At 45.2% G+C, this 23,305-nt stretch overlaps 1 protein-coding gene across 1 annotated transcript in view; it reads left to right on the top strand.

The window, feature by feature from the left end:
- sfswap (splicing factor SWAP) overlaps positions 1-20,252 on the top strand; it is a 76,437-nt gene extending 56,185 nt beyond the window's left edge. Inside the window, exons 15-18 of the mRNA XM_079486428.1 lie at positions 5,476-5,619; positions 7,856-8,017; positions 8,780-8,852; positions 19,545-20,252. Of these exons, the coding sequence (XP_079342554.1) occupies positions 5,476-5,619; positions 7,856-8,017; positions 8,780-8,852; positions 19,545-19,610 (445 nt within the window). The 3' untranslated portion in view covers positions 19,611-20,252. The remainder of the gene's footprint in view (positions 1-5,475; positions 5,620-7,855; positions 8,018-8,779; positions 8,853-19,544) is intronic.
- The last annotated feature ends 3,053 nt before the right edge of the window (positions 20,253-23,305 follow it).

Genomic DNA, 23,305 nt, shown 5'->3' with positions numbered 1-23,305 from the left:
AGCATCTCTGGAGTTGTCCGATTTTTCCAAGAACAATTGAAACTTTTTAAAAGCCCTTGGTGATTGTTAATGCCCTGCGCCGCAGGCAGCATGTACGGAAATGTAATTATGGTTTTAAACAGCTTTTTCCATCCTCTTATCCATCAGAAATTTATTTTAGTGCCCTTTTGAGGTAAATGTAAAACATGGTTTTAAGGCATAAATCAGTCATGTAAAAAATTATTATTAACCTTTGAGAAATACGTTGCAGGACAAAAAATAGGGGACTGTGGTACAAATTGGTTGTAAAATCAAGTCACAAAAAGAGATCAAAACAGTGTGTTTAACCTAAAAAAAATGATAAACCTGATCAATTGGTTTTCATTTTTGTTGCACAATAACCTCCTCCAAACATTCCCTGTAATTGCGTATTGGAAGCGCTCGACAGTCATGAAACAATTTGAAGATCAGATTCAATTGTATTACCAGAGTTGTTTGCAGGTGTGCCCCCCTTTCTACCAGACCAATATATGTACAGCCGCGGAAAAAGTTAAGAGACCATTACAAATTTCTAGACGTATTCAACAAAACCAAACCTCAGAAGTGACAAAGTCATCCAACAGCAATGAGAACGTGATGGCATGACAAGACACATGAAAAATGTAATGATAATCGTTTCCTTGTACGAATATTACAGTTGTATTGCTTAAGTGAATATGAACTTGTTTTGTGAAAAAATACACAGCATCTATTCGATTCTTCAGTTTCAATTTTCTGCAAATAAATGCAAGCAGAAAAATATGGAGAAATATTGTTAGTAGTTCACAGAATGACAATTTTACCTAAACGCATAGAAAGACACCTAGAAACAGTAAATTCCGACAAACTGAAAATAATTTTGAAATGGTCTCTTAATTGTTTAAATGCAGTACCGTATAGAGGACTTTTATTGTTCCACTTTCAGAAATCCCAGATTAATCCAACAGACAATCCACCCTTACTTATATCTCAGAAACGTACTACATGTGCACACACCTCAAATCTCATTCACCCCTCCACTACCCTCATTTTTAATTCCTGCTCTTTATTGGAAATCAAGGCCGATTTGTAATTATCCCCTGCTGAAGTTGCAGTAATTACAGTGCCCTCATCACGCCTTAATATCATTTCTGGATATTAAATCATTTCGGCCCCAGGATTTAAATCACTTAGTGTAAAAGGCTAGAATGAATGGCTCATCGCTCTCTCTCTCTCTCTCTCTCTCTCTCTCTCTCTGTTTTATTCATGCTTTCTCTTTCTTTCTGTCACTCTCTCTCTTGTGCTCTCTCGCTCTCGTTTACTCTTTGGCCCATGGCCTTGGTTATATTTATATCCTGGCTTGCCAAACATTGGCAAAAAGTGCAGCTGTAACTTCTATGAACTTGCTAGAGGTGAAAAATGGGAGGAGTAAAACATCTTCCTCTATTGACTGATAAGGAGTGTCTGTGATTTCTCCCTCTCCCTCTCTCTCTGTTTATATATATTTTTTTTCATAAAATAAATCTCGTGTCCGGGAAGGAGAGAGATTGAGATGAGTTTTGGGGGAGGCGATTGCTTCTTAGACTACTAATCTAGTTTGGCTAAACCCCTGTGGGGGCCTGTAGATATCGCCTTGGCTTTAGCGATGTTCTCCGGCCAAGAGCTATGTGAGAAATCGGCCTATCCCTGATGCCTTGCCGTTATTGAACCTCAGCTCATCCGCTTACTTCATCGCCGGGGCTGACTACAGCGACAACAGTCCCACCCTCTTGACCACGGCTGGTCTAATCCACATCTTCTCACCTCTGAACTTAATTTCTCATCGAATGGGGTCTCATCGTGACCTGCCAGCGCTGCCCTTCACCGGCAGTCCTCAGATGAACTGAGTTAATGAGAGATACGACAATGGCGCTGACCCGAAAGATCAATCTTTGTCCACCTATGGCTTCTCTTGGCGGTTTGTTTTCCCTTCTGATGCCGCCATTAGTAGGCCAGAGGATGCATATGTGTGATTTTGACCTTGTGGAGGGAATTCAGACCGTGCTTTTGTTTAACCGCAGGTCAGATGACGTACCAGTCAGGCGAATCTTGTTTTGAGTATATAAGCCATGCCAGAGAAGGACTGTTCACCTGTCACCTTTTGTACGGTTCCTCTGTAATTCACATTTCAAGTGAGCGTGTTTTGATTTTAAAAGCACTTTAATGAGTAGTTTAGTCTTTTGGACTCGGAACATTAAGGAGTGGAAAATGGAGAAATGCTGGGAAATAGACCTTTTGTGGGCTATTATTTTTAAGAGGGAGGTCTCTTTGGAGGTCGAGTGCTAGATTGGATGAAATGCCACTTTAGGTAAACCAAATAGCCTTTGTTAAACAGCGGTGCACACAGGCTAAGTCAGTGTTTTTCTTTTGGCTTGATGAAGTTGGCAATAATTTACTGTGTACTGCTTAAAAATAACTTTGAGACCAAACAATAGACACAGTGAGGAATTGAGTGAGTCAGGAGGGATGTTTAATATGTATTCGAGTACACAAGACTAATTTCTCTGCATAGACAATGTGTTCCAATCCTCTACTCATTTATAATACACGGCTCTTTGGAATGCTTGATTCTGATTAGCCAGTGGCAACATTTGCAGGTTCATTATTCCCAGATAACAACCTCTTTAAACTAACATCTCACGGTAACCCAGATGCAAATTAAATGAAAATATATGTTTTGTTAACATGTATGACATTTCATTTACAAATGATTAAACCAAATTGCCTGTTCGTGACATTTAAACATCATTTATTACCTTAAAACCGAAAGTAAAAGGCTTTTCTCGTGGAAGGTCTGCATTCGGTAAAAATATTTGCTCATTTACATTCATATCAAGTAAGTTTAAAACAACCGGCTGCCTGTACATTATCCTTTACATAGTAAACCTCCGTAATGAATTTCCTCTCGTGCAGACTCTGTTAAGACTTTATTTAGATAATATTTCGAATTTTAGCCACCGGTATGTTAACGTTTTTGTTTTGTATGATAACGGCTCTGTTTATATAAACTGTTTCTTTTGGTTTTCTTCCTACTTTTGTCTATTTCTAGCGAGATTTCATTTTTAAAAGTAGCTTTGGTGTGATTTGTACGTAAATAGAACCGAAACCTTAAAGGGATAATTTACCCAAAGATAAAATTTTTACATCATTAACCCTCATGTCATTCAAAACTAGTACTGTATATGACTCTTCATCTCTGTGAAACATAAAAACAAGTTTTTTGATAAATCTTTAAGAGGTTTTGTGTCCATACAATGTAAATCAATCAAATAAATCTTGTTTTGTGTTCTTGTGGAGAAAGAATACTGGTTTGGAATGATGTGAGCGTTTTGTAATTTGGATGAACAATCCTTTTAAACCTGTTTTATAGCCGGTTTAGTTTAAATGTTAATGAATCCCAAGGTTTTTTATAGTGCCCGTTGTGTTGTCATGTTTTGGGATAAAGCACATATTAATAACAGCCATATCACAGTCGAACTCCGACAAAGAAACACAAACATTAAATGAACAATAATGCAACAAGAAATAATTACAACACGCTTGCTTTCAAATGTCAAACATGGGTAATGTTGTGTCTCTAATTTTGCGTTAAGCCTAATAATAACAGCAGTTTGTAAGCCACTCTGTCTCTGTTATTTACCGCCTCCTGACACATGACATGTCTCGTCTCCAACCAGCATGTCAACACCGGGGACCAGCCTTGCATTTATTCTTAATGAGTATATCTGTCTGGTGTAACGGAAAAGTAGAGAAAAAAGAAAGTGTGCAGTAAATGCGTGATTGTTTTTTTCACTTTGACACTTTCGCTCGGGGTTACTAATGATTAGATTTAATGTGTTTTCTTAACTCTCTCTCTCTTATGCATACTTATTTTCTTCTTTGTCTGCCTTTGACTGACCCCCACATTTTAAATTCCTTTTCTGCTCGTTCGGTACTTCCACGTTTAAAGTGTTTAATTCATATTATCCTTTAATGCGGATATATGCCAATTTGATCAATCTACGCACAGCTGTTATTATTAGCCCATCGATTTTCTTACTGAAATTTATTTCTTAACCTAAGATTTCATTTTCCAGGGTTCATTGAAGTTCATTTCATACGGTTACTTCATACAAATTTCATTCATTACATGTGCAGGAACGGTTCAGCAGTTCGCTCAACTGCTTGTCATACATCGGTTGTGTTAAATAAAAGTTCTTCAGAGGATTGAACCGTGTATCAGTCAGACAGGAAAGATTTATGTCAGATATTTTAGGGCTTTCTTTTAATAAATGAGAAGCGCAGAGGCTCCTTTGAGTATTGGGTTCTTTCCTGTGATGCTTTTCTTTAGTCGGTTTGAAAGATTTATGAAATTGGCCGTAGATAGCAAAATGATACAAGGCTGGGCTTTTAAACATTATATATCCAGCGATTAGGGCTGTTTATCAATCAAGGGGGCGATTCACATTCGGAGTCTTGTGTGCGCAAGTGCGTTATTTTAAATGTAGACATGCGGCAGGTGAGCGCAAATAGAGAGAGGCGCGGTTGCGACGCGCATATTATGCAGCACGCACATAACTTGGCGCGCCGGATCGAGATGGAAATAATTAAACTTTTCAGAGTGCAGCTCGCTTTCGCGCGGTGTAGTCGCAAACTGAGAATCGCTTCAAAGTGTGATTAATTGCATACAGAATACATAATAAATGTCTGTGCACTCTGCATATTTATTTCTATAGACTGTATATACTGTATATTTAGGAAATATTTGCATGTATACAAATATACATTATATATAAACGTTTACTTATTTTTATATTTTTCTTAAATGTATATGTGCATGGGTTTGTTTATGAATACAAAATGAATATGCACAGTACACAAACTATTATTTTGGATGCGGTTAAGTGCAGAACAGCCCCTACTTTCTATAAGGATAAGCAAATGCACCCAATAATGCATCATGAAACTCATCAAATGTTTACATTTTTATTGTTTTGCTTTAATATATGTTGTTTGTCTTCTGAAAGGACGTAAAGAGATATTGTAAATACATCTGAATCACCCTACCTGGGTGTATATTGCGATAATGACTGCATGACAGTACATTGTCCCTCTCATTACACTGCTTGCCGAATAAATGTATAAAAAGACATGAAATATTGATTCGAACGAAAATTGCTTGATCACGGGAGAAGAAATGGGCCACAGAGAAACTACTATGTAGGAAATCTGTTGCCTGGGACAACAATTAATTGTTGTTTCGCTGTTTTAATACAAAGAATATTTGACCGCAGAATGTCGCATTTAATCAGAATCAAGTTTTCCAGAGAGTCTTGCAATAACACGACCCATCAATTGAATTGATCTTTCAATTTCCTTAACTCTTTACTCCTAAATCAGTTCTAAGTAGATCATGGTTTTGCTCATTTGTCTTGTCCTGCCTTCTCTTTCCTCTCACAGGTCCCAATCTCGTTCCCCCAGCCGAAGAGATCGTCGAGCTCACTCATCAGAAAGAAAGCGTGACGAGAAGAAGGAGAAGGAGAGCTATGGTTCAAGTGCCTATCGCCTCGGCAGCAACCCACGCCGGAGAAGATCCAGATCAAGGTTGGCAACAATGAAACTCCCACCGGTTCATTAACTTCCTGTTAATACAATAAATAGGGCTACTACTGTACTCTTCCTAATGAAAACCGAATCATGGATTTTTTTGGTAACAGTCAAACACATTAGCATTTATTCATGGCACTTAAAATGTCAGCCTGTCTGCAATAATATTAAAAATCTACAGAAGCGTCAGCTTGTGGGTTTTTAACAGAGATAGCGTTGGCTGGATTTGCTTATCACTCATGAAATTGCTGTTTTTACTTATCCAGTTGGGTCTACCCTACAGCCAACCTGCCTTCTCAGTGTATTTAGTTTATTAAAAGAATAAACATGCTTGTGTTGTAATTTTCAGCATCGATCTCTTAGATCAGTCCATTTTAAACCTGTATGCTTTTCGTTCTTGTGCAGAGCACAAGAGAAGATGTTTTATACAATGTTGTTAACTGAACAACGGCGGTACCCATTGGCTTTGTATACACACAATAGAAGTCAATGTGTACCGCCATTGTTAGGTTACCAACATTGTTCGAAATATCTTTTGTGTTTTGCAGAAGAAAGAAAGTCATACAGGTTTGAAATGACAACGTTGAATGAATGATGAAAGAGTTTTCATTTTTGGGTGAACTATCCCTTTTAAGATGAGTTTAATATCTCATCCGGTCATTTATAATTCGGACACGTGAGTGTACTGAATAGTACGAATGACCCATTTAAGACGGAATGACAGCAGTGAAACATCTGTTTGTATTTACTGGAGCTCTGATAAGGCTTCATTTTAAAGCCCTGCCGGTCATATATCACAGAAGAGCAGTTTGTCAGCACGCTGGAGAAAAGTGCTCTCCTAGTGTTTCCTCAGAGCGCGAACCACCACGGTCTCTTATGACACTCTCTAATCCTTGTATTGAATAAAGTCAATGAGACTCCACTCCACACCACTGCTATCATCTCCATCCTCCCTCGCTCTTCATTCTCCTACCTCACCATTATTACCTAACCGATGCCTCTGAGGTGCTTAAGCAGCGTAGAAAGAGCCAGTCGTGGTGAATTCTCAGATCTCAGACGCCTTTTATGTCAGCGGTCTTTATCTGGGCGGCCTCTCTCTCCAAGACCTTTGGCGGCTCTGTCGAGACGGTTCTTTGGTTTCTGCTGCGCTCGATGTTATGAAAGTGAGGAGGAGTTTTTTAACACATGTTCTGAAAGAAAAACAAGCCTCTGCGTATTTTTATACAGTTTGCTGCTGGTGTTGTGGTGTAGCTGGAAAGTACAGGAGTGGTTTAGTAGCTGGATGATGTCAGAGACATCTCAAATCAATTGCTCTTTCTTTTAATAGATGTATTTTTTTTTAACTTAAATTACAGCTGGAAATGTACAATATCTATATCAGAATAAATTGTGTTCGTTTTGTTTTGGTACAGCATGTGTGTTCTGATAGCTCTCATGATGTTTCTGGTGTGTCTGTGTATTTTAACTTCTTGGTGGGCTTTCTCGATTCACTCTCTCCCAAACGTGTTTTGTCGTCTTGCTACAATGTCACATAATTGAGGTAATTATGGGTCACTGTGTCTATTAAAGGACAAGCCATGGAATTCTAATAAAATATTCATAGCTTTGCAGATAAAGGCCACATGCTGCGGACCTTGTGTTTTTTACTCTGGAGAGTGTGTGTACATACATTCATATTTATACATTATTCTACGCGTGTGTGTGTGTGTGTGTGTGTGTGGCCTATTTAAATCCCCTCGCTAATGTACCGGTGGTTCAGGGTTCTTTGTGACGTGGTTCAGGGTTCTTTGCAGCCATGTCCCTTGAAAGCCACAGACTTTTTTCTGTAGAAAGGAAAGATGAAAAGGAGGTACTTGTTATTCCTGTTGTTTTCCCCTTTTATTGATTCTATTTCGTAGCTTTTTTCTTTGACTCCATAAGCTAGAAGTAAGAATATAGTTATTCCAAAAACTGAAAATTCATTTATTCATGAAAATCATGTTCTCTTCCTCGCACCGTTTTAAACTCGAGTTTCTGTTTTCTGTGGAACACAGGTATTGAGGTTTTGATGGATATGTACTTAAAATAATATAGTGACCAGGGGGTGCAATAACTGGCATTAAAGCATAATAAAAGTCGTTTTTATGTCTGAAGTGATGTATTCATCTACTCTCCTTAAGTGATTTAATCAATAAGATTTATACTATGGCGAGTGTTATTTAAGTAGTTATAAATGTAATTTTTTTCTCTTCAGATCGCCTCATGAAAAGAGGAAGAAAAGTTCAAAGTCCTCGCACCGTTTGAAGGGTTCTTCATGTTCGCCATCAGCATCCCCTGACAGAAGCGGAGCGATGACCCGAGTCTCTGCAAGCCCCTCCCCTGCCGCAAGCCCCACTTCCAGCCTGGGGAGGTCGAGGTAAAGGTCTCCTCATTGTCCATTCGTGGTCAGTCATCCAATTAAAAGCTAAAAAATAGGAGTTTCTTCAGCGTCCTTCTGAAGCTGAAATCTGCTTCAGTCAGAATCACAGATTTTTGAACTTCAGGCATATTTTTTTCACTTTGTTGCAATATTAATTTAAGCTTCGCCAGTGTTGGCGTCTGCGTGCCAGACACAAAGACGGCTTTTTGGGGTTTCGGAGTAAATGTTTTTGGCTACGATTTGACAACTTGACTAATTATGTGTCAAGCTTGAAAGCTTCAGATTCTTGAAATCAGGCACGCTGATCTTTGATATAAAACCTCGATATCTTTTGGACTCATCATATCGAAGGAATTGCGTCAAGTTTTATTTTTCATCATTACGGATTTTCTTTCAAACACCTTAAAGCAAACTCTGCATGGGGTTAGTGGATCTAAAAACTGACTTTTTACAGTCGACCTCTGAAGTTTCATCAAAAAGTTGCTCTAAACTCCCCTGGCCTTCAGCTGTTTTTCTTTCCTAACCTCCTGCCGTACCTCTTTTCTGCCTTTTGTATTTGTGCTGCTGTCATTTCTCTTCCGGCACTGGGTGAATATTTAATGGCCTTTTCTGGACGTCGTGTTTCGGCCTCAGATGCTCTGTGTGAGTGTGTGAGTGCGTATTCGCCAGTCGCCATGAATTCTGTATTAGGGCATTTTTCATCAACCTGCTAAATGGCATGCATCTGTGTAACTCTCTCTGTCTGTGTTTATTAAACAGGGACGGATCTCAGGAGAAAGACAAGCAAGTACCGCCGACTATTGTCTCTGCAGTGCAAACCAGAATCACTCAGGTATGATATTAAAAAATGATTAACTTCACATGCAACGACTACTCTTTTGTAGAAACGCTATTTTCGTTCCTCTCTAGAATTTGCACAAAAGCACAAAACTCTTTTACATGTACAAGCTTGTTTGGTCAAGGTCTGGTATTCCCTTTTAGGGGTTTAGAAACTACTGATTTTAACCTGTTTTTAGTAGAGATGCACTGATATATCGGCCAATAATCTGTATCGGTACAGATCATTTAAAAACAGCCTATGGCCAAGGCCGAAACATCCTGTCAATCAAAAGAGAACCGGTAAATGAGGTCTGTATATAGATAATGTTAAGAACCAGTTAGATGTTCAACATTAAGAGTCATTAAATGAATAAATAACATTCAGAAAGTAAAAAAGTATTAATTTAATCTTCCGAATCAGTATCTGCTAATAATCGGCTATTGTATCGGTGGAGAAATGTAGTATCAGTGCATCTCTTGTTTTAAGGTTGACTTTTCTTTCACAACACACAAGAAAAAACATGGAAGCTGTTTAGTTTTAAAATATATTTAAGGAAGACAAGACCGATCACGGTGAAAATAGATGTTAGGGACAGGACCAATCAGAATTCAGTATGAAGAAATTCAGTTCTATAAAAAGGGTAACAAAAAACATACACGTAAAGCTGACATTTTCAAAGTTTGCACATCAAGCTTAAGTTTTCAGGCTAAATGTTTAAAAGTTTAATTCTGTGTGTTTGGAGGTTTAAAAAACCCACCATCCTTAATATTTGAGAAACATCAATACAGTGCTGTCTTGCAAACACTGTAGTAAGCTGTAAAAACTTTTTTCTTGGTTTGATTTACTGCCGAAGGGTAAAAACAGAAGTGTGTAGCAGAGGTGATGAGACCCTTAGAAGCTTAGTAAGGCTGTAATGTATATCATTTAAAGTGGGTCTCAGTGGGCCGCATTGGCCAGCCGTTACGTGCTGAAACTGCGATATACAGTGATTTGGTTGCGTGACCCTGTCAGCAGGGGTGGCTGTGTTTATGTGAATATGTGTATGTTGATGGAAGAAAGGACGGCGTGCTGATTCAATGCATCTGTCATTCTCCTCAGCCTTGTTTTGATCCCCGGCCTTATGTGGCGGAAATGAAATGCCGAGAATGCTTTATTCTGTACTCCTTCTGTATTTTTATTCCTCGACTGCACAACACAGACGGCTGGAGGTTATAGTGTAAAAGTTTAAAATAGAAGGTAAAGAAATTTCACCATTTCTATGAAAAGCCCTTCATTATTTACTCAGCCTCATGTCATTCCACACCTGTATGACTTTCTTACTTCTATAGAACGCAAAGGAAGATATTTTAAAGAACATCGGTAGCCAAACAACATTGGTCTCCATTGACCTCCATTGTATGGACGCCAAACCACTGAGACATTTCTCCAAATATATTTTTTGTGTTCCACAGAACACACAAGAAAAACACAGATTTTTATCCTCTAAGGGGAAGAAATGATGTCAGAATTCTTATTTGTTGGTTATTTTTTGGAATCAAGTTTGACACCTCTGAACTAGAGCAGGGCAACCAGGGGCGCCGTCTAGCAGAAGCATGTTGGCCTTTATTAAAACAAGCAACCGCTGCCCAAGCCAGCTGTTTCGCTTTTAACCTTGACAAATAACTACCGGCAGACAGGTTTGCGCGGACCTGCGCTTCAGTTGCAAGCTTCGGGTTCTTCTGTCCCTGTTATCCCCCTTCCATCCAGGCAGTGTGGACCACCCGTAGACTCCGAGAACAGGTTTCGGTTCAGCTCGGTTTGATCCTCATCTGCAGCTCTGCCTCACTCGGCTGCTTCAGATCCTCCGGAGGAGAACATTGGAGCGCTGACGTGTGCATGCCCGGCTTTTGACGGAAAGAGAAGTGCTCTCAGGGGGCTCTCCGTTGGAAAGGGGGCTTTACAAGCGCAAATGAAAAAGCTGTAACATTAAAGGCAGGGGAAGCATGTTCTCCGTCTCAGCACTGCTCCCTTGGGATTTTATGAACTTTATATCTGCCTGTCAGCCGAACGACAAGGGAGACTGTTTTATGACGTTCCTGTGGAGCACAACGGTCGCTTTATTTCACGCGGTTTACATTTCTCCTCTGTCCCTAAAATTCAGGGAACTCTGTGTTAAGGATGGGCGACAGGTAACTGAGGCTTTGATTAGAAAGAGTTCCCTTTCTGTCGGTCTCTCGACGTTGTGTCGACAGAATGGGGTTTGACTTGAGAACCTACCTTCTCTGACTGACTTGAACAGGCCAATGAAAATTGGCGAATGAAATTTGCATGCCGGACTCCGCCCCCGGACATCCGGGTATAAAAGGGAGCCGGCGTGCCGCATTCATTCACCTTTTGTTCTTCGGAGCCTTCGCATCCTGATGCTGACGACTCTGCAGATACTATCTACGTGTTGCTGGTCTTACGACGTGGTGCAGCGGACTGTCCCTTTTCCTGTGACTTCCCCTGGGCGTCTCGGCAACTTCCAAGGCATCTCTCTAAAGAGCGAGCCCTTTTCAGGGCTTAATATTTCTTCAGCGCGGCATGTCCCGCTGTGCTCATGGGTGCGGCGCACTCATCGAGGAAGGGGACGGACACGATGTCTGCCTCGTGTGTCTGGGACTCCAGCACGCTGAGGCAGCGTTTGTGGATACATCTTGCCCGCACTGCGCGCGGATGGCTAGTCAGACGTTGCGTCACTGCGCGCGGATGGCTGTCCAGACGTTGCGTCACTGCGCGCGGATGGTAATTCAGACGTTGCGTTCACGGGTAGCTGCGTTCTTCCGAGAATCAGCCGCCACCTCGAGTGCTTCCCGTTCTGCGGCAGCAGTGGCATCAGCCCTGCCGTCCGCTTCGGCGAGCACCGAGGGTGATCGGGGAATTACCGTGAGCCTCAATCCGTCAGCCATCGGCTCGCGGACCGTTCACGCCCCGCCTCGCTCGTCTGACCGTCTCGGAAAAGGCGGTACGCCGCCTTGTTCCTCCGTCACGTACTCGGACACGGGGCGTGACGACGATGAGATGTCGCTCGCAGCATCGGAGGGCGTCCTCTTGGCATCCGACCCTGACGATTCCTTAGAGCTTCCCCCTCCGGGGGGTCGAGCTCAGGATGAAGCGGACGTTGAGATGTCAACCATGCTTTCCCGGGCCGCGAGTGTTGGGCTGCAGTGCACCGCACTGCCAGGTAAGTCCGCCCAACGCACGTGGTATCTGGGGACCGGCCGTGACTAAGCCACGGTCGGCACCGGTACCATTCTTCCCGGAAGTGCATGAGAAGCTCAGTCGGACCTGGAACGCCCCTTCTCGGCGCGTGCACGTCAGACTAGCTCGGTCGCCCTGACTTCCCTCGATGACGGGGCAGCTGAGGGCTACGTCGACATCCCTCAGGTGGAACGTGCAGTCGCGGTGCACCTGTGCCAGCAGACAGCTGCCACCTGGAGAGATCGACCAAGGCTCCCTTCCAAGGCTTGTAAGTTTTCGGCATCGCTGGTGTCGAGGGCTTACAACGCTGCGGGTCAAGCTGCCTTGGCTCTTCGCGCCATGGCCATCCTGCAGGAGGCCAGGGCGTTGGAGGAGTTGCACGAGGGAAAGTCCGACCCTGGGCTACTGCCGCACTGCCACTGACCTCGCTCTTCGGGCGACAAAGGTGGCGGCGCGAGCCCTGGGGTCGTACGATGTCCACACTGGTGGTCCAGGAGAGACACCTTTGGCTGAACCTTGCACAGATGCGGGACGCTGAGAAGGTCCGCTTTCTCGGCGCTCCCATCGCGCAGGGTGGGCTGTTTGGTGATACGGTCGAGGGCAGCAGTTCTCGACTGTACAGAAGCAGACGGAGGCGATTCTGCCCCGCCGCGACCCGGCCGCCTATCGTCTGTCGAGGTCCCGCGCGGCGTCTGCTTCCCAGCAGCCCCGCCCCTCTCCGACTCAGACTCCGGCCCCAGCGCCCCCTGCACAGGCTGCCTCCCGGAGAAGGACGTCGAAGAGGAGAGCACCATCCCGTCACCAACCTCCGCGGAAGCAGAAGCGTTCCTGACGGGGTGAACCCAGGGAGATCGAGTTCACCGGGCCCGACCCTGGCAACTACATCGCTAGAGGGTCGGACTGGGACGGTGCCTGCCCCGTCCCAGCAACACCAGCCGGGTCCTTTTCAGGGCCTGGCGCCCACTTTCTCACAGAAAGAGCTTTCTCTCTCCCTGGGTCTTCTTCACAGCCGCTCTCACCCTCCGCAGGACGGTGTTCGGCAACCCCACGTTGTGTTTCGGCGAGACACACGGTTGGGTATACTCTCAGTGGCCACCAGCACCCTCAGTCAGACGGTGCGGTATGCCGCGATATCGCCCGACAGGCACCTCGGCAGAGCCGCTCTCCTCCCCGGGGTCCCCCCCGCGTCGAGGGAGCCGTACTGCCAGCCATCGAACCACCCCCCACGGGGGCAGTGAATCAGATCGAACCTCTGGTCCCCCTGTCTCGGTACCTGGGAGCCTGGTTGGCTCTTCCCAGACCGGCACGGTGGCTAGAGCGAACGATCCGTCTCGGCTATACGCACCCGAGTTTCGGGGCGTCCTCTTCACATCAGTGGGAGTAGATGCTCCCGTGCTTCGGGCCGAGGTCGCTACCCTTCTGGCGAAGGGGGCGGTCGAGCTCGTCCCTCTGGCTGAGATGTACTCCGGGTTTTACAGCCCGTATTTCATTGTCCCCAAGAAAAGTGGCGGGCTGCGCCCCATCTTGGACCTGCGTACCCTGAACAAGCACCTACACAAGCTGCCGTTCAGGATGCTAACGCAGAAGCGCATTCTGACGTCCGTCAGGCGTCAGGATTGGTTCATGGCGATCGACCTGAAGGACGCGTACTTCCATGTGTCCGTCCTCCCTCGTCACCGGCCGTTCCTACGGTTCGCTTTCGAGGGACAGGCATATCAGTACCGCGTCCTCCCATTTGGTCTGTCCCTGTCTCCTCGAGTCTTTACGAAGGTCGTGGAGGCCGCCCTCACTCCCCTCAGGGAGCAGGGGGTGCGCATACTCAACTATCTCGACGACTGGCTCATCTTGGCGCACTCGCGAGATCTGTTGTGTACACACAGGGACCTGGTGCTCCGGCACCTAGACCATTTGGGGTTACAGGTCAACCGAGAGAAGAGCAAGCTCTCCCCTGTGCAGAGCATCCTTTTCCTCGGTATGGAACTCGACTCTGTCTCCATGACTGCACGTCTTTCTTCCGAGCGTGCCCAGTCAGTGCTGACCTGCCTGAGGAACTTCAGGCAGCAGCCAGCGGTCCCGCTGAAACTTTTTCAGAGGCTCCTGGGACACATGGCGTCCTCGGCGGGGGTGGTCCCCCTCGGGTTGATGCACATGAGACCGCTACAGCACTGGCTACAGAGCAGAGTTCCTTGGAGTGCGTGGCACACCGGCAACAGGCGCGTCGCGATCACGCCCTTCTGCCGGCGCACCCTAACCCCATGGTCTTCAATGACCTTTCTGCGGACAGGGGTCCCTCTTGGGCAGGTTCGGGGCGCGTCGTGGTGACGACAGACGCCTCCCTGCAGGGTTGGGGTGCTGTGTGCAACGGGCACGCAGTGTCGGGTCTCTGGACGGGCCCCCGCCTGCGCTGGCATATCAATCGCCTAGAGTTGTTGGCGGTGCTGCTTGCACTGAGGAGGTTCCTTCCCCTCGTGCAGGACAAGCACGTGCTGGTCCGGTCGGACAGCATGACTGCCGTGGCATATATCAACCGACAGGGTGGTATTCGTTCACGGCAGCTATCGCAACTCGCCCGACGCCTCCTCCTGTGGAGCCAGCAGGTGACCAAGTCTCTGTTAGCCACGCACATCCCGGGCGACCTGAACCAGACAGCCGATGCGCTCTCTCGTCAGTCGACGCCCCGCGGAGAGTGGCGGCTCCACCCCCGCGCCAGCTCATTTGGGTGCAGTTCGGGCAGGCACAGGTGGACCTGTTCGCCTCCCTGGACACCACCCATTGCCCGCTTTGGTACTCCCTGACCGAGGGCCCCCTCGGCACGGATGCCCTGGCGCACAGCTGGCCGCGGGACAAGCGGAAGTACGCCTTCCCCCCAGTGAGCCTCATTGCACACGTCTTGTGCAAAGTCAGGGAAGAGGAGCATCAAGTGCTACTAGTTGCGCCTTACTGGCCCAACCGGACTTGGTTCTCGGAGCTAATGCTCCTGACGACAACTCCCCCCTGGCCGATTCCCCTGACGAAGGACTTCCTTTCTCAGGGGAAGGGCACGTTGTGGCATCCGAGTCCAGACCTCTGGAACCTCCATGTCTGGCCCCTGGACGGGACGAGGAGATCCTGAGTGGTCTACCCCCAGCGGTGGTAGAGACCATTGTTCAGGCTAGGGCCCCAGCCACGAGGCGGTTATACGCTTTTAAGTGGCGCCTCTTCTCGTCCTGGTGTTCTTCTCGTGGAGAAGACCCACGGATATGCTCGATCGGGAGCGTGCTGTCCTTCCTGCAGTCGAGACTCGAGAGCAATCTCTCCCCTTCCACGCTGACGGTGTATGTAGCCGCAATTGCCGCTCATCACAGGCCAGTTAGTGGGAAGTCTCTGGGACAGCACGACCTGGTCATTAGGTTCCTGAGGGGCGCGAGAAGGCTGAATCCGGCCCGTCCGCGCTCCGTTCCCTCTTGGGACCTCAATGTGGTCCTGGCGGGCCTCCAGAGGCCCCCCTTCGAGCCCCTCAGAGATGCCGCTCTTTCTCATCTCTCGATGAAGACGGCTCTCCTAGCGGCGCTCGCCAAGAGGGTAGGGGACCTACATGCATTTTTCGTGGCCACGGATTGCCTAGAGTTCGGGCCTGGTCAATCTCACGTTATCCTGAGACCCCGGCCTGGCTACGTGCCCGAAGTTCCCACCACTCCCTTTCGGGACCAGGTGGTGAACCTGCGGGCGCTCCCTTCTCGGGAGGAAGACCCAACCCCTTCCGTGTTGTGTCCAGTGCGCGCGCTGCGCCTCTGCCTGGACTGCACGCAGAGCGTCTGGAGCTCTGAGCAGCTTGTTTGTCTGTTTTGGGAGGTCAGCACAAGGGGAGGGCTGTCTCCAAACAGAGGTTGGCGCACTGGATCGTGGACGCCATCAATGGCTTACCGATCACAGGATCTCCCGTGCCCGCTTGCAGTGAGGGCACACTCCACCAGGGGTGTGGCCTCCTCGTGGGCACTGGCTCAGAGCGCCCCTCTGGCAGACGTATGTAGAGCTGCGGGTTGGGCTACGCCCGGCACCTTCGCGAGGTTCTACAGCCTCCGCGTGGAACCGGTATCAGCCAGAGTCTTACGAAGCACCGCCAGGTAAGTCCGGCAGCCGGTGGGCGTACGCCTGCGATAGCACTCCTCCATAGGTGAGACGTGGTGCTATCCAGCCTCCCCTCTTCCCCCCACGTGGGCGAAGAGTAGGCATTCCATCCATCACTAAGCACTCCTCGGCGTCGGGCTCGGCGGAGCAGCCCTGCCTCCCTTGGCCTGTTTCTGAGCTCTAGCAGTGACTCAAACAAGGCCTAGTGCTCCACACGTAGTAACCCCCCCACAGGGCGGTTCCGTCTGATGTCTTCTCATGAATGGCTCTCAATCGATGGCCCATGACCTCTCCCAGGTGTACTTCACCTGCTCGCGACACCATCTCGTGTCTGCATGTCTCCCACGTGCTCTCCCCTATCCGGTGAGACCGTGTGTGAATCTCCACTAAAGCTCCTCCCTGCGGTAGGAAGTGGTCTCCGTAGCGCGTTCCCTCAGGGGGGAATGACGCTTCCCAGTGGCCTTACGGTGCCGGGCGGCTTCTCGCTGTTAAGAGAACTAGGCCGCCGTCCGTGACGGCCGGTGGAAGGGGCTCCCATCTTTTTTGAAAGCTCTGGACTCCTTCCCTTCCGCTGGAAGGTTGCAATTCATGCTTAGCGCTCACGTCTGACACGCCCAGGCCAGTCAGCGTCGCTTCGCGAGGAATTGTGACGCGGCACAGCGCTGTGGCGTTTTCCGAGGAACCCCATTCTGTCGACACAACGTCGAGAGACCGACAGAAAGGGAACGTCTCGGTTACGTATGTAACCTCCGTTCCCTGATGGAGGGAACGAGACGTTGTGTCCTTCATGCCACAACACTGGCCGCCCGCTGCAGCAGTCGGGGCAAGATCCTCAGGCTCCTCAGCACAAAAGGTGAATGAATGCGGCACGCCGGCTCCCTTTTATACCCGGATGTCCGGGGGCGGAGTCCGGCATGCAAATTTCATTCGCCAATTTTCATTGGCCTGTTCAAGTCAGTCAGAGAAGGTAGGTTCTCAAGTCAAACCCCATTCTGTCGACACAACGTCTCGTTCCCTCCATCAGGGAACGGAGGTTACATACGTAACCGAGACGTTTTTATGTTGGATTGCAGGACCCTGGGGCAGGTTATTAGTTCTTGGTTAAAGACCTTAAGTGCTGGGTAAGAAAGAGACAAAGAAGAGGAGCGACAGGTTAGGAAGATTACTCGCACCAAAAACAAGTCTTTTAAAAAACATGGTGAGTAGAGAGGAAGAGATGAAAAGCCGGATTTCAATGTAGTCCTAAGTATATGGGACCTTGTTGAATTGAAGAGCTTTTAGGAGCATTCTACAAAATGGCTTTTAATGACCAGGGCCTGTCACCAGTGGTCCACCTCTCTGAAGTTGGAAGTGGAGAAGCCATACTTTGAACTCGAATAATGCGCGTAAGAATGTGTGTTATGTGTCAGAATGATAGAACTGGATCAGAATAGCTAGAAAAGTAGTCCCAATTACACTTATATTTCCAGATCTGATTTATTTTGTAGTCGGAAAGCGAGAAAATATATGCGTATTGTGTGAGAGATGGGCATGCCCATTCTTAGAACCTCACTTCAAAGAGTCATGGTCTTTTAATGAACTCTGGTAATGGTGAAGATGTCTTCCTTTCATTGCGATAATCTTCTGGGGTCATTTAAATGCTCAGAGGCTTTTATCCCTGTTCAGTGCTATACTTCTGGTGTACTGTATCTACATATTATGATCAGATTTCAGGAGTTCATTATGGTCAGCCGGATCGTCACTAGGTATTCGTCACTAGACACGAGGTGGCTAATTTGCATACATTCGTATAATGTGAATTGTACAGAACATTGAAAATTGTAATGCTGAAGCCCCACCCATAAACCTTGTCACTGCCGCAAGTTACAAATTATGTTTTTTCTTTAGCTCTGAATGGCCTTTGTATCAATTTTGTTGTCATAATGCATTTGACAGATATCCAGGATTTAGTCCTTATTGGTCATTGCGGTCAGCATCACCAGTATTTTTTGTGTCTTATTGGTTTTAATCCTCCAGAAGGACTTTCATCATCATCTTTTTGTACTCCCGTAAAGGACATCAGCAGCCTCTTGCTACAGGGAAAACATGCTGGTGCCTGTTTGCGGTGTGTTTGCGCTTCTCTTGACCACTTGTTTGTGTAATGATCCATTTCGCTGGGGTTTTTATTGGAAATTTCCGGGGTAATAACTTTCTCGTGTCTGGGTGAGGGGGCGGAAAACATAAATTCAGGAAAACATAAATGAGCAGACCTTGCTCCTATGACAACTGCAATTCAGCCATCTGTTCCAGCAGATTATTTGACTGATTTGATATGTAATCTACAGGATGTGCCAGAGGAAGGTGTTGAAGTCGCCAACATTACTAATAGGCAGACATTTATCAAACCATTTTATCCATGTTTGTGAGAGTGAATGTGTTAATATATATATATATATATACTAATGTTCAAAAGTGGTCGAGTGAAATGTTTCTTTTTATTTACATTTTGATCTGATGTTGTGTGCATAACTGTCTACAATTTAGATTCTATAATTGTGCAAGTATATCAGTTCCTTTCAATTTGGCTTAAATTTTATTCAATCATTTTTTATATAAATGGATGAATGATTTAATGAAGAAAAATCAGCCAATCATAGGCCTTCATAGATATGAACTCCCTCAATATTGTTAAAAAAAAGTATCTCGGGGTCATAAATCTAAATGGGAGGAGAACATTTTTGCAAAGTCTAGGCAACGGGGGATTATCCTGAAGATAATCAAATACATGTTTTCTTATTTGTATTTTTTGTCCCAACATAAATCCCCTAATGTACAAAGTTATGTAAATATGAATACAAATAATGATATTAGATTTAAAGTAAAAAAAACTAGTGATGAAGTAAAGCCAAATGTTTACATTTTATTGTATTTAAACCAAGTTTAATGTGTGTCATGTCGAAACAATGAATTTGTTGCAATTTTCTCAGTAATACTTCTTCCTCATCCTTTTCTTGAAATTATGCAATATATTTGTGAAAACTGTGTAGAAGCAGTACATCTCCAGCAGCACATTGGCCCTGCAGGCTTTTTACATGCATTGTAAGTCACCGAGGATGAGCAGAGGGGTTTGAAGAACGGGAATTCAGTCCCGAATCCTGATTGGCTCTTCTACAAAATGCTAGCAGGCATTCATATCCAGATTTAGCAGCTGGGATTTTCACAGATACAAAGCCATAAACCATAATCTGAATTTCAAATCTCTCACAGTTGTCTGGGAGGTTTTTATGAATTCATATGTTTGTTTTCTTTTGCTGTACTTCTACTATGATTAGTCCTCGATCACGCTTCGATGCCGTTTCGCATGCTCAAACTTTTCTTTGTTTTTCTGTCTCCACACAGGACCTCATGGCTAAAGTTCGGGCGATGCTGGCAGCATCCAAAGGCCTTGAGCCGAACTCCTCCTGAGAGAGTTCAAGCCGTGCTGAGCGCAGCATCCAACCTCTCTCACGCAGCAGCTACAGCCTTCTGGTCAGCTCTTGGATTACCCCTCACCCGACAAGCTACACAGCGCTGGGCTGGATGTTTTTATCCTTTTATGTTTGCTTCTTTGGACCTTGTGCTTGTAAGATGTTTTTATTTGCCTCCAGATTTGCATTAAGCGTGGAGGTTCCCTTTATGTTTAAGGTCTGGGCCACACGGTGGAACCCAAGCAGGTGTGGAATGAAACAGACCGAGCCACAGATGGCCAGAGCTATGACCTGCTGTTTGTTTTAGCGGCAGATAGACAACAAGAAAGAGATATTAAAGCCGTCGAGGTGTAATTCCTTGGATGCAACTAAAAACAAATTTACATATCGCCTAAACTGATGACTGCGCTGTTTCCTTTGTAATACGGCTTCTGCCGGAGGGGCTTCGTAACATCCTTCTGTGAAGGATAATGATGTTTATTTTCTCATTCTCTTTCGATTCCTCACCCCACACCCCCTCCAGATACTTTCTCAGTCGGTTTTGAAGACGTGGCCTTTGTTTTTTCGTTTCTAAGTTTGTACAGGCCTGATTTTGCAGCTGCTTTGTAACATTCGACTGTCAATAAAGTTTGAAATATCGAAAGCGGGCGTGTTTCCTTATTCTCCATGAGTGACACAACGTCATGTTCCCCGTCTGGTTTTCATTTCCCGCACCTGCGAGCTCTGCCCTTTCGACCATGTATGCATCCCAGCATGCACTCCGCATGATGATTAGCCCCTGCGTTCCGCTGAAGGGTCCATTTGAGTGACGGTCTCCGGAGAGGGACGCATGACAGGCGAGGGTGGAAATGGTGGTTCTTTTTAAGCGAGCCTTTAATCTTGTGGCAGGGCTGTGTGGCGTGTCTCGTTTCTGCCTTGTGAGAGAGTGAAATGGACTGGGCTGAGATCCCCGGAGCGGGTCGTTCCCATGGAATCCATATTAATGCACACATCCAAACTCTCTGTGACAGTTTCCCATGTTCAAAGTATATTTCCGAATGGATGGAAGTAGAGTTTTTCTTGGAATGAGCTGTAGGCTTGATTTTTGCCGTTGAGTTTTGCCAAAGACAAATAGTGTGTGCGTGTTTTTTCATTGTCTGGGTTTTTATTGGGCAGTTATAAGTGTGTCCCTACACAATCCTCAACTGACCCAAAACATTCTCTTTTTTTTAATTGCTTTATTAATAATATTAGTTAAATAACAGAAGTAGTATTTTATTACTTTCTCATATGTGAACAACTTATTACGGAACTGATTAGAAATCTGCAGCAGACAGCTGCAGATTTTCAGAAAAAGTTATGAAGTGTTGTTTACATGATTTTTTATCTTGTCTCATTGTTTTTAAAGCGATTATTTCAGCAACTTCTATAGCAAAGGTAAACATTTCAATGCATATAGAAACAGGATTTAGGAAATATTTGCATGTATTTATTTACATTACATTTATTTAAATTCTATACAGGTGTTATTAATACATCTTCTTTCAAATATATGCATGTACGTGTTCCTAATTACAAAATGAATATGCACAGTACACAGACATATATTATGTAAACACAGACTTTTATTCTGAATGTGATTTATTGTTTGACAGACCTATCAAAAAAACAGACAGATCGTCTGGACCAGCGTTGTTTACATGTTACCTTGTCAACACAATCTCATGGCAATTCGTTTTTTTACAAGGTGGCTTATTCGTACACATTTTTTGTACAATCTTTAATGCGATATGCTTTTGCGCCAGTGATGGTTCATTAAATTCAGCGTATTATTGATTTTCGTAATAATCATACATTTAATACAATTCACATTCTGTAAGAATTCCTGTGAGCTCAGACTGGCCTTTCACAGCCCTTATTTTTCTACCTAGCAGATCTTTCCTGGAAACTAAAGGCTTTGCCAGATTGAATTTCACCCATTTGGATTGTCTCTATTTGCCAGAGTACAATATTTCAATGTGACATGCTTGTTAAGAGCAATTTTCAGGCCAGGTCTGTATAGGTAATTACCTAATTGTAATCATTAAATGAAACCGTATTAACAGGATTGAAACTGTAGGCTTCATCTCTCGAGGGCCATTTTTGGCATCTGTATTGACCTTCTGTCAGAGCCTGTGGACGGAAGACCGGTTCGGTGTGGGGGGTCCTTGAGGTCCGGGGTGTCTTTTTCTCCTCACCCGAGAGACTCTGCCATCAGCACGCTCCAGCAATCTGCTCAGCCGTACAAAATAAACAGATCATGCTCTCTTTTTTTAGCCAAGGCTTTACTCATTTCAGACTTGTAATGACGGCAGTATTCCCTCCGGTGAGTGGATTGCCTCGCATAACATGAAATAATGGATTTAAATGCAATTAAATTAGCCTCATTATTTCATTGATATGATTCAAAACTCCAGGTTCGCCCTTGCTGTGTTGTCCGGGTGTCTGTGCATGACAAATAAAAGCCCTGCGCCGCATCCAAGTTACTCAGGAACTTTCTCGGGCAGATTGTGGAGGCTGTTGAGGTGATTTGTTAACTTTATGGGTTTTGAGAACTACTCCATATGGCCCTGCCAGTGCGCAATGAAACGGCAGCAGGGTTGTTCTCATAGATGCTTTCACGGTTGTATGCAGAGGGATCGTTGGTCACTCGGTCTCAGGTGCACCACAAAAGCATTTGTTTTTTTTATACAATATTTTTGGCCTTTATGACTTTATTATAGAGACGAGAAAGTACAGGAGAGAAGAGAAAGCATCGGAGAAGAATCTCATGCCAGTAATCGAATTTGGATCATCGGATAGCAGTTTTTTCAGAGAAGCTATCGGCTCTGACCACAAAAGCATATTCAAAGAAAAGTACGTACTGTATATGCACAAACATACCGTGTCTATCACCTATAATAATGTACAAGTACAATAGAAAGACATGAAAGATTGGCAAAAATAACTTGGGTTGTTGAATGACGTAACACAGCCTGTGCTTTATGTTCCTTCTCCTCTCACCACAGTGGAAACCCGGCTAGACTAAAAAGAGCCACACGGCGACTTGTTGGAAATCCAATCTGGACCCAATTCGTGGTGTAAAATTAAAAACCCAGAAGCATGTGCCGAGCGAGCTTTTGATTCTCTTGATGTGGTCGTTCAATGGCGGGTTGCTGCGCTTTTCAAAGTTGCGGCCTGAAAAGTCCTTTAGCTGCTGTGCTGAATTGCCCACAAGGGAAAGAACTTTGTGGGTGTCTGAATTGTTTTAACCATTGTGAATAAAGAGCGTTTTAGGAAGTGCAAACTGGAAAACTGAAAGGAAAATACGTGAAAAGCTTAATCCTTAAAAAATCTGTTTGTGTGATGCAGGTGGTGTGTTGCTATTAAAATTGAAGTCTTTAATGTGGTAATTTAGACGTTTTTCTCTCTGTTCTCTTATCCGAGTGTCAAAGAGAAACTTGAGATTGTTGAAGACATTTCAATGTGATTCTTTTGTTTTAAGGGCTTTTATGAATCGGGGTATAAAAAGGAGTAAGTGCTTGAGGTAAAATACGCTTACTGTGTGAAAACTTCTCTTGAATATATAGTCAAAATGTTTTGACAAAATGTTTCACATTTAATTGTACTTCAGTCAGAAAAGGAATTCTTAGAAAGTGGCTGATGGAATTAAGACCCAATGTGAGTGATTTTGAT

Source organism: Barbatula barbatula, assembly GCF_947034865.1.
Source record: "Barbatula barbatula genome assembly, chromosome: 22".
Classification (NCBI taxonomy): Eukaryota; Metazoa; Chordata; class Actinopteri; order Cypriniformes; family Nemacheilidae; genus Barbatula; species Barbatula barbatula.
The sequence above is the reverse complement of the archived record's forward strand: the minus strand, read 5'-3'. Positions and strand labels throughout refer to the sequence as shown.